This window comes from Cervus elaphus, chromosome 19, assembly GCF_910594005.1.
Source record: "Cervus elaphus chromosome 19, mCerEla1.1, whole genome shotgun sequence".
Taxonomy (NCBI): Eukaryota; Metazoa; Chordata; class Mammalia; order Artiodactyla; family Cervidae; genus Cervus; species Cervus elaphus.
The window spans coordinates 60048769-60061036 of NC_057833.1; the positions used below are offsets into that span (position 1 = coordinate 60048769).

The window sequence follows — 12268 nt, forward strand, 5'->3', positions numbered from 1 at the left end:
GTAAATTTAGTATCTAGTTAGTATGCCTAATGTTTAGCACTTGTCACAGTTTTAATCTTATCTTTGTATTGTTGATAGCTGTTTCCTATTATACAGTAAGCTTCCTGAGGATAGGGACCCCGCCGTAACCGTCTCTGGCACACTGGTAGGTATTAATAAACATTTTTGAATAAACACAAGTGAAAGCAAGTAAATGGGATATGTGAAGCTTGGTGTGGAGAGCTACATCTTTCTTTTCGAGAATTCACAAGAACCTGACTAATGCTATTACACGCCCATCCTCCAAAGCTTTGCCCGGAACTCTGCTCTGGGCACACCCGGCCAAGGCAGGACACAGAAAATCCTTTTAATCCCCTCAGTTAAATTCAGTTGCTCAGTCGTGTCGGACTCTTCGAGATCCCCTAGTAATCCCCTGGGCTTCCCTTATAGCTCAATCGGTAAAGAATCTGCCCGCAGTGCAGGAGACTCGGGTTCGATTCCTAGATCGGGAAGATCCCCCCCACCCGGATAAGGAAACAGCAATCCACTCCAGTATTCTGGCCTGGAGAATCCCATAGACAGAGGAGCCTGGCAGGCTACAGTCCATGGGGTCGCAAGAGTCCGACACGACTTAACGACTTTACTACTACTAGTAATCCCCTAGTATAAGCCAAACTGAGAGGCGTCTGCGCACTGGTCTTGCCGGATATACGCAAGAGAATGGGGTGGGGCTCCGGTAACCTAGGCAACATCCCGGAAGTGGCGAGCTGAGTTAACTTGTGGCGGGGCGGACGGTTCTGGAGCTAGAAGTTTTAGTCGTGGTGGAGGCAGCTGTCGGGAAACGACAAGGCAGGTTGCAATGATGGGGCGGAGGCGTGCAGCCCCACGGAGTCTTAGGAACCCGGGCTACAGGGCTGGGCGAGTGGTGGTGGCGTCTTCCTCTCTGTTTCCTGGGGTTTCAGGCGTCTGGGTTGAGGATCCTTACTACAAAATGCACCTGCGACTCCATGTGTTTTGCGAGTGCATGTGCCTGTTAGGATGCGTGTCTGGGTGTGTTTGTGTCTAGCGCACTACGTGTGCGAGCATCCTGAGAGTGCGCCTGCGCTTTGCTTTCGGTCACTTCCGCATGGAGCTAGAGATTGATGTGCCGTAATGTATTTTTCAAGGAATTTCCGATCACGCAGGAGAAAGATCAACTCCCCAGAGTACTTGGGGACACGGCGGATCGTTTAAGTCGAAAGGGTTTGTCAGGAGGGTCCCCCTGAATGAGTTCTGAAGAGTGAGTGAGAGTTAACCCCGTGGAAAGGGAGTGCAAGTGTGACAGGTGTTCAAAGCTGAGCTCGAGAGGCTGGGACTGTATACGAAGACGAGAGCTTTGTTTTAGGATGTGTGGGAGATGTGAGAGGAGAAAAGACTGCAAGGAAAAGTCAGCCAGGCCACCCGGAGCGAGGAAAGGGCCTGAGTGCCAGGCGGAGTTGGATTCCTCTCTGCAGGGGAGAGCTGTTAAAATCTTTTGAGGAAGGTAGTGAAGTGTGGAGAGCTAAACTCTATCTGTATATCTGGGAATGACTGGAGGGACAGTGTTCGAAAAGAAGTCTTGTTTCCCTTTGATCAGTTTTTCCACTATCCAGAGTGGGTTGGCTAAATCCCATCATAATTGACCCTGCTTAAAACCTTTCAGTGTTTCCTGAATGTCTTTAGGATTGTGTTCAAATTGCTGTGGGGCTCAGGGCCACGTTCTGGCCTCTGCCTTTCTTTTCGTCCTCTTTCTAACCCTCTCAAATATTTGTTAGTCAAATAGAACCACTCAAACCCTTTGTAAATGCACTCTCCCGCCCCCAACCTGTAGCATTCTTTCCCCCACTTCTAACTTCTATTCATAGTTCTGCTCTCAGCTTAAACGTTTTTAGGGGAGTTGGAGGAGGTGGCCTTTTCTCACTAGTTACAGTAAGTTAGGTATTTGTTTGGCACTGAATTTCCTTCCAACATTAGCCTTTTATTGCAATTGCTCATTTACTTGTGGTCTGACACTCTTAAGTTTTGTCAGAGTCCACAGTTATCCTACTTCCTTGCTGTCTCTGTTGCCTGGCTCTTGGCAGGCGCTTTCAGAATACTTGTTGGAGTAATAGATGGATGATGAAGTGGGTGACAGAATGTGTGAAAGGAAAATCAATTAGAAATAATGAGAACCTGTAAAATGCATTCATGGTAGAGATGAAGAAGAGGGGACATGAGAGAGATACTGGAGGGAAAGAATGAATAGATTCTGGTATCTGATTAGCTTTGAGACAGGAAGGTGATGCTAAGGTTTTAAACTGGAGCAACTAGAAGGATGGTAATTCTGTAGTTCAGCATTATTCAGCAGCGTTTACTGACCAAGCCAGTTATATATCAAGAACTAGAGATTGGTGGGGAGGTGGCATGAATGCTAAGCTGTATATTGGCCATATTGTATTTGAGATATTTGGGAGATGTGCGCAGAAGCCAGGTTAGAAAGAAGCATTAGGGGTTTGAGGAAAGGTGTGACTCTTTGATTTGAGACTCATTTTCACAGTGCATTTGTGTACACAGTGCATTGATAGCTTTGCTCAAGGGTGTAGGTGAGATTGCTGAGGGAAGGTGTGAACCGCCTTTTGGTGATCTAGAAAGTAAGCTCCATGAGAACTGACACCATATTAAACTCATTTATTATTGTGTCTCTAGTGTCCAGCCAGGGCCTGGCACGTGTAGACTCTCAAAAACAATTCTTGGACATAGAGAGAGGGTGTCCGATGGAAGGAAGAGAAGACTGACATAGTACTGAGTGAAGATCCTTGATTACATAGAATGTGAAGAGGTCCTACAGAGCCTGTGAAGAAAAAGAGAAAAGAATAGGAGAGAAACCAGGAGGAAGTGTGTCATGGAAGCTAAAAGAGGGGCAAGGTTCCAGGAGTGGGCATCTGTAGAGATGGAAAGGGCCAGAGAAATAGGAAACCAATAGGCCAGAGAATAGGGACCAATAATTTTAGCAATTAGGAAGCTATTAGTTTTTAGATTTTCTCCAAAGAAACCCAACCCAGATTTTCTACGCTAATTTTAGTTAATTTCTATGCTAATTTTGTTATTTGACTTGTTAGCCCTGTACACCATTAGCCTATCTCTGTAGTTTCACATTTTCAGCATGTAACATATAGCTCCTTATGATACCTGGTATCTGTAAGTGGCACAGAATCCCTTTCTTAGACCACGAAGTCTGATCCTTGGTCAATTATTGGTGATGTTCAGGAGAATACTTTTCAGCACATAAATAGTTCCTGTGTTGTAAAAGTTTGAAGTGAACTGGGGCTTAGTAAATCCCAGTGCTGAAACAGGCTTCTCCTTCATGAAGTTGGTTGGTGAAGGGAAAGTCAGAGATGGGACAGCAGCTTCGTTATACTGTGGTGAACTTAACCATTCACAGGCTGGATTTTAGAGTTGGCCAGTGCTTTCATTTTCTGTTGTTCGATTTTCAGTCGCTCAGTCATGTCTGATTCTTTATGACCCCAGCATTCTAGGCTTCCCTGTCCTTCACTATCTTCCAGAGTTTGCTCAAACTCATGTCCATTGAATTGATGATGCCATCCAACCATCTCATCCTCTGTTACCCCCCCTTCTCCTTCTGCCCTCAGTCTTTCCCAGCATCAGGGTCTTTTCCAGTGAGTCGGCTCTTCACATCAGGTGGCTAAAATATTGGAGCTTCAGCATAGTCCTTCCAGTGCATATTCAGGGTTGATTTTCTTTCAGATTGGTTTGATCTCTTTGCTCAAGAGTCTTTTCCAGCACCACAGTTTGAAAGCATCAATTCTTCAGTGCTCAGCCTTCTTTACCGTCCAACTCTCATATCCATATGCGGTTATGTACATTTTCTTGCTGAATAACAAATTATCACAACCTTAGTGGTTTAAAACAGCACACATTTATTATCTCACAGTATCCATAGCTTAGCTAAATACTGTGATTAAAGTGTTGGAGTCTGCATTCTCATTTGGAGGTTCAACTTGGGAAAAATCTGCTCTAGGCTCAGTTCACTTAGGTTGGCAGATTCATTTCTCTGGGGCTTTGTGAGTTCTCAGCTTCTGACCAACTTTCTGCTGGAGGCTGCCCACAGCTCTCGGAGTTCCTTGACACATGCCTTTTTCATCGAGTGTCACAGCATGGCAGTTTGCTTCTTCAGGGCCAGCAGGAGAGATTTCTTCTGTTCTATTTTCCTAGGAGAGAGACTTTTATAACATAATCACAGGAATGACATGTCCACATTTGCCTTATTTTGTTGGATAAAACAAGTCACAGGGGGAAAAGCAAAACAGACTCAAAAAGATAGTCATAGGTCTTGCCCAAACTCATGGGGAAGGAATTTTAGAATGGCACAACTCATTGGGACTTCCCAGGTGGTACAGTGGTAAAGAATCTGCCTCCTAATGCAGGAACACAAGCAGGTTCAATCCCTGGGTCAGGAGGAGGAAGTGGCAACCCACTTCAGTTTTCTTGCCTGGAAAATTCCATGGACAGAGGAGCCTGGCAGGCTACAGTCCATGGGGTTGCAAAGAGTTGGATATGACTGAGCGACCAGGCACGCACACAACTCACTGGGAGTCATCTTAGAATGATCACAGCCTGCTTTGCTAGGCTAAATTAAGGTGGGAAAAAAAGGCAATAGATATTTACTGTCTTAGTCCATTCAGGCTACTTTAACAAAATGTTGGCGATTGAGTAGCTTATAAATAACAGGAATTTATTTTGCATAGTTCTGGAGTCTGGGAAGTCCAAGATCAAGGCGTGAGAATGATCATGTTCTGGTGAGGGTCCTTTTTGTGATTCATAGCAAGCCCCTTCTTGCTGTGTCCTCACAAGGTGAAAGGGACTAAGAATCTCTTTGGAGAGATGTGTATGTGTTCTCCAATCCTAGTGTTCAGGCAGTGTGAGTCTTTTTCTAATTTTGTATAATGTTTAGTCTAGTGCCCTTAGCATTGTTATTTTAAGAGTGGCAAGCAACTGTTGACAATTTTCAGATTCTAGCTTAGTATCAATAATCACACCCGTTTAGTATTATGTGAAAAATGTACTAGAGATGGTATCATAACTCATTCATCCTCTAAAATTTAGCCACCTTTATTTTATGGTAAATACACATGTGCCTAGTAGTGATTTAGAGTGTTACATGCTTCAAAACGAACCCCAGCTATCTCTTGCTCTCCTCCTACATTCATATTGTTCACATGGAACTGACATTTCCTCTGTTCATTGAGAATTTGTGTAATGGGCGACTATGACTATTGTTCTAAAATCTCTGCTTTAGATCATAACTACTGCATTCCTGGAGTTCTTTATTAGTCACATAATATTTAATTTGTTGACTTGTTAACATAGTTATCATATGATAACATATATAAATTTTATAATAGTTATCAGTGTCAGCATTCTAATAGCTGTGAAGGGAATGAGCCAAGTCTTTTGGTAGTCTATTCTTTTCATTATGCTTAAATATGTCTTCTGATGTTTTAAAATTTATTTTCCTAGATATAATTTTCCCTCTCTGGTGATGATTATTAGTTTTTCATGCATTTAAAAAAATTGATATGCTTATTACTCCTAGATGTCTTTTGTCCGAGTGAACCGTTATGGTCCCCGTGGAGGAGGAAGGAAAACATTGAAAGTAAAGAAGAAAACATCTGTGAAGCAAGAATGGGATGTAAGTCTAGGAAGAATAATATGCAGTTTTCCCTGGTGGCTCAGTTGGTAAAGAGTCTGCCTGCAATGCGGGAGACCTGGGTTCTATCCCTGGGTCAGGAAGATCCCCTGGAGAAGGGAATGGCAACCCACTCCAGTATTCTTGCCTGGAGAATTCCATGGACAGAGGAGTCTGGTGTTCTATACTCCATGGGGTCACAAAAGAGTCAGACAGTACTAAATGACTAACACACATAACATTACAAGGAAGGAACAGACATGATGACATGACCCTAGGCACTCAGGATGATTCTCTGAATGGGGTTAGCATGCAATAAAGTGGAATGTGTTTCTGGGCATGTGATAGCCTAGGTCTTAGAGGGAAGAGCAGATGCCTTTGGGGAGTTTTTAAAGAATACATATGTTGAGGCTATAACTTCCACCTCCTTTGAAGAACTGAAATCTTAAAGGAGTGGGGGAGTGTGTTTTTAAAAAGTCCCCCTACCTCCACTTTGAGAACTCACTGCTTTAAGGCAACTCTTAGCTAACTTATGTCACTGTTTTAAGACAACTCTAGTTAGCCTGAAGTGTGAAATTTTTTGGAACATATTTTAGATTTGCCCATAGCAACCTGTGATACCATAATCATGGGATTGGTATTTATGACTGAAAAAACTGGGTAGTCCTTGCTCTATTATCAAATTGTTTTTTTGCTCACTTCCAGAGACTGGTCAGTTTCAGTACAAAGGTTCTCATAAGATACAAGAGAAGCCTCAGGTACCTGAGGCATGATCCCTGACTCCTCCCCTGAGTACCATGTGGTATTATCAAGGGGATTTTCTCTTTTGGAGCCTGGTTCTTTGATATAGACATGAGACTTTAGGTGCCTTTACTTTCTTTTGTGGAGAGTGACTAGTCAGGGACTAGTATGCATCTTAGGGATTCTTTTGGAATTAGAATATTCTGGGTTGTAGCCAATCACTCTAGCCAATCACTCTCCTGGGAAAACTGACAGCCTTAGAAAGCGGGAGAGATGGATTTCTCTTTGTTTAGGTTGCTTTGTTGTCATCTGGTTGTAAAATAGTAGAAGGATGTGACTCTAAGTTAATGAAACTGATTAAAAAGGGAAAAATAGCATAGATAATGTAAAGCTGTCCCCTTCTGAGTGGTTACTTTGGGAAGTTCCATATTTAGTTTGATACGCTGCTATTGCTCAAAGTATAATTAAAAGCCATCATTTGAAATTGCATTCAGAACCTTCCTCATTTACTTTGTATTCTCTCCAATGCTGAAAGAAACTTTGTTTTTTGAACTTGAAAGTAGTTATAGGTCTTTTGGTGTGAATGGTAAATGAGAGAGGAGAGATGAACTGAATAAAACTGTTGTGGTGAAAATATTGAGATGTTTTCTGAAATAACTTGTAAATTAGATTTAAAGGCAATTTCAGGAGAAAATACTCTTGATCCTTGAACAACGTGGGGTTAAGGGCAGTGACCCTGTGCATAGTTGAAAATCCACATCTAACTTTACAGTTGGCCCTCAAGATCTGTGGTTCTGCATCCATGGATGCAACCAAATGTGGATCTTGTAGCACTTTAGTATGTATTTATTAAAAAGAAATCCATATTTATAAGTGGACCTGTATAGTTGAAACTCACGTTGTTCACATATATACAATGGAATATTATTCAGCTATAAAAAAGGAATGAATTTGAGTCAATTCTAGTGAGGAGGATGAACCTAGAGCCTATTACACAGAGTGAAGTAAGAAAGAGCAAAACAAATATCGTATATTAACATATATATATATAAAATCTAGAAAAATGGTACTGATGAACCACTTGTAGGGAAGCAGTAGAGATGCAGACACAGAGAATAGACTTCTGGACACAGTGTGGGGAGGAGAGGGTGGGATAAACTGAGAGAGTAGCATTGAAATATATACATTACCATATGTAAAATAGATAGCCAGTGGGAATTTTCTGTATGACAAAAGGACCTCAACCTGGTGCTCTGTGACAACCTAGAGAGGTAGGATGGGGTGGGAGGTAGGAGGGAGGTTTAAGGAGGGGACATATGTATTCCTGTGGCTGATTGATGTTGATGTATGGCAAAAACCAACAAAACATTGTAAAGCAATTATCCTCCAATTAAAAATAAATTAAAAAAGCCCTACATTGTTCAGGAGTCAACTGTAGTTTTAAGCAATAATAGTATTAATGAAATTATATTTTCTCCCGTGAAAATAATTCTAAGCATACCATTATATACCTGAATTTTTATTAGTTATTAAAAATAATTCTCATGATCTTATCATTGTACCTTGTATTTTGCTAAATCAATATGAAAGGATAATGGCTTTAGTATATAAAAAACTTGAGCTAAATATTACCCATGGTGCAAAAGTAAGGTCTTAGAGTATATCAGAAGTTTTTCACTAGACTCAGTTCTCTATACTTCTCTTGGAATTAAAGCTACATTGCTTTGTTACCTGCCTTACCAAACACAATGACTGAAGTCATTTTGGAAAGGGCCAGATTGTCAGGCTGCTACTTGGAGCTGTGCAGGCTGGGCACTGCGGAGTTCCAATGGGTGCTGTTTACATGGGCTGGGATATTGACGGAGCCTCCTGGAATTGTGCAGCGTGGAAGCCCTGCCCTGTTGTTTTGTTGCCTTTTTACTTGAATGACTGTTTTCACATTTAATGAAGTTATGTTGTTGTTCAGCAGCTAAATTGTGTCTGACTCTTTGCCACCCCATGGACTGCAGCATGCTAGGCCTCTCTGTCCTTTCATAACTTATGAAGTTACACAGTACCCTCAAAATGCATCTCTTGTTATGATAGGATCTATGTTTAAAGTGTTGGCATGGACACAAATTGAACCTCTCTTGATCACACTTTATCTTTTAGGAGTCTTTAATGTTGCCTTGTTCCATGGAATATAGTTTGAAAACTATAACTTTAGTTAAACTAACCTATTTTGAATTACATGCTACCCTGTTTTATTTTTTGTTTTAACATGATGTATGCCTGCTTGTTGAATTTAGTGCTTAATTTCTATGAAACACTTAATAGTTGTTATTTTCTTTACGACAACTAAAATTAATCCATGTTAATCTTTAAGTTGAGAATTTAATTCTCAAAGACTCTTTGGTCTTAGGACTTTGAATCCATTTTCAGCAATTAAAATCCAGCATGTGGTACTATTTTGTAAGAAACCTTTTGCATTTTAAAGAAAGTTCATCTTTTTTTTGCAGAACACTATGACTGATCTGACAGTTCATCGGGCAACTCCTGAAGATCTGGTAAGTTTACTACAGAAAGTTAAGTCATTTGTTCAATGTCTTACTTGATACTTGGTTTTTAACTTACAGAATAGAAGGCATCTTACAAGTTGTTCAGTTATTTTTAATCTTACTTATGTCTATATAGAATCAAAAAGTGTATGTCCTTGGCTGCCTTATTTTATTTAGGAATAATAATTAGCATGTATTAGAATTTCATTAGATAGGTTCAGTTTACAGTTCAGATCTAAGTCCAGTATTGTCCTGTCCACATTTATCATCTTTTCCTATCTGTAGATACACTAGCATTATTCACCATTACTTCCGTATTCAAACATACATAGTAATTTATTCCTTGAACATGCCATGTATATTTCCACATTTGAGCCCCAGGTCATGCTATTCTATTTATTTGGAATGGTTTCCCTACTTTCTTCTCCTCCTGTTCAAATCTTACTTTGCTTCTTTATCCTAGTTCAGGTTTTACTTTAAAAAAGTTTCTACTATAGATTTGTTATTTTTTAAACAGCTTTATTAAGATGTAATTCAGATAACATAAAATCTACTCTTTTAAAGTGTGTGATTCATTGCTTTTTAGCATATTCACAGAGTTATTCAACAATCATCACTTTCTAATTTTGTAATATTTTCGTCACTCCCTCCTCAAAGTAACCCTTCACCCATTAACAGTCACTTTCTGAGCCATACGCCTCCAATCCCTGGCAACAATTAATCTGTTTTGTCTATGTATTTGCCTATTCTGGGTATTTCATATACATGCAATATAATATGTTTCCCTTTATATCTGGCTTCTTTCTTTTAGCGTAATGTTTTCAAGTTTCATGTATATTATAGCATGTATCAGTACTTCATTCCTTTTTATTGCCAAATACTATTTCATTTATGGACATACCATGTTTTATTTATCATCAATTGTTGGACATTGGGGTTGGTTTCGTTTTTTTTGACTGTTACAAATAATGCTGCTATGAATATGCATGTATAAGTTTTTGTGTGAACATATACTTTTAGTCTCTTGAGTGTATACCTGGAAGTAGAATTCTGAGTCATATAATATTTCTATATTTAACTTTCTGAGGAACTGCCAAACTATTTTCCAAAGTGGCTGTCCTATTTACATTCTCATTAGCATGTATGGGGGTTCCATTTGTTTCACATCCCTTGCTGATATTTGTCATTATCATCTTTGTGGTTTTAGTTAACCTAGAGGGTATAAAATGGAATCTCATTGTGGTTTCAGTTTGGAGTTCCCTAATGACTAGTGATGTTGAGTATCCTTTATATATACTTATTGACCATTTGTAGTATCTTCTTTGGAGAAATGTCTGTTCAAATCCCTTAATTATTTAAAAATTGTCAGAGGAAATATGTGACAACTATGAACTGGGCTTAGTGAAGAGAGGGATATAAAATATAAAATAAAAGTAAAATTGGATTATTTGTGTTTTTATTGAGTAATAGGAGTTCTCTATATATTCTTGATGTTTCTTATCAGATATATGATTTGCAAATGTTTTCTTCCATTCTGTTGGTTGTGTTTTTGCTTTCTTGATGGTATCCTTTGAAACATAAAAGTTGTAAATTTTATGAAGTCTAGTTTATCTATTTTTTTAGTCACTTGTATCTTTAGTGTCATATCTAAGAAATCATTGTCTAACCATAGTTCACAGATATTTACTTCTGTGTTTTCGTTTAGGAGTTTCAAAGTTTTAGCTCTTATGTTTCATCCATTTTGAGTTAATTTTTGTGTAAGGTGTGAGGTAGGAGTCCAGCTTCATTCTTTTGCAAATGGATATCCAGTTGTCTAAGCACCATTACAAAGACTGTCCTTTTCACACTGAATTGTCTTGGCTCCCTTGTTGAAAGTCACTTGTCTATAAATATGAGGGTTTATTTTGGACTCAATTTTATATTCCATAGATCTCTGTGTATCCTTATGCTAGTGTGATACTCTCTTGAGTTTCGTAGCAAGTTTGAAGTCTTACTCTTTGAAGCTGCCCAACAGTTACTTTCATCTCTGAACTGTTGTACTTACTAGCTACATAAGACATTGAGTATATGCCATCTAATGCATGGCATTTATCTTTATATGTATATGTCCAATCTCTCTAGGCATATTATTAATGTTTTTTGATGGATAAAGGCCATATCTTATATGTCTTTATGGGCCTAGGAATCTTAATCATAGTAGGTACTTATTAAATGTTTGTTGAGGATAATAATGATGCCCAACTGACTTAAAATTCTGTATTATGAAAAATTTCAAACTCATGTGAAAGTAGAGACAAAAGTAAAAAGAACTACCATATACTGTTCACCTAGATATAATAGTTGTGAGAATTTTGCCATAGTTGTTTCATTTATCATACCCCTTACTTCTTCACTGAAGCATTTTAAAGCAAAGCCCAGAGGACATGTTATTTTGTCTACTAGCTTGTTTTATTATTTTATTTTTTGGCCATACCCTGTGGCTTGTGGAATCTAAGTTCCCGACCAGGGATTGAACCTGGGTCATAACAGTTGAAAGCCTGGAATCCTACCCACTAGGCCACCAGGGAACTCTCTAGGTCTACTAGTTTTAGATACTTCTTTTTTAAAAAATCATTTTTGAAAATTTAGGAGTTGGTGAAAATTTTGATTGTGAATATAAGTTCTTCGCTCCTGAAACATTGTTTCATATATTTTTTCTTCTATATAGATCCGTCGTCATGAAATACACAAATCAAAGAATAGAGCATTGGTCCACTGGGAGCTCCAAGAAAAAGCTTTGAAGAGGAAATGGAAGAAGCAAAAACCAGAAATTTCTAATCTTGAGAAAAGGAGATTGTCTATCATGAAGGAGGTAATGATAAACTGCATTATCCACAGAGTTAGAAGCGAAAAAGAGGAAAGTAGGTGTCTTTCTTTCCCTTCATATCTATTGACGTTGGAGAGACTTTAATCATTGTCATGTCCTTATACAGTGATCTCCATGGAGAAGGGAATGGCAACCCACTCCAGTATTCTTGCCTGGAAAATCCCATGGACAAAGGATCCTGGCAGGTTACAGTCCATGGGGTTGCAAAGAGTTGGGCATGATTTAATGACTGAGCACGCACATAGGCACACAGTGATGTACAGGTGGTCTTTGGATAAAGGAGCAGAGTGAGGATTACAGTCTAGTTTCATAGTTTGAATTCCTGCTTTACAGCTTACTAGCTGTATATTTGAAAGAATGTTTTAGGAGCAAAGAACTTACTGTCACAGTCAAAATTTTCTTACTAGCTCACATGGTTACTAGCCATGTGACCTTAAAGAC

General features: G+C 39.2%; 1 protein-coding gene across 2 annotated transcripts in view; it reads left to right on the forward strand.

The window, feature by feature from the left end:
* Positions 1 to 713: 713 nt before the first annotated feature.
* SPICE1 (spindle and centriole associated protein 1) overlaps positions 714 to 12268 on the forward strand; it is a 64645-nt gene continuing 53090 nt past the window's right edge. For both annotated transcript variants that reach the window (XM_043874693.1, XM_043874694.1), the window contains exons 1-4: positions 714 to 828; positions 5591 to 5686; positions 8923 to 8970; positions 11669 to 11812. In XM_043874693.1, coding sequence (XP_043730628.1) covers positions 5591 to 5686; positions 8923 to 8970; positions 11669 to 11812 — 288 coding nt within the window. In that variant the 5' untranslated portion in view covers positions 714 to 828. The remainder of the gene's footprint in view (positions 829 to 5590; positions 5687 to 8922; positions 8971 to 11668; positions 11813 to 12268) is intronic.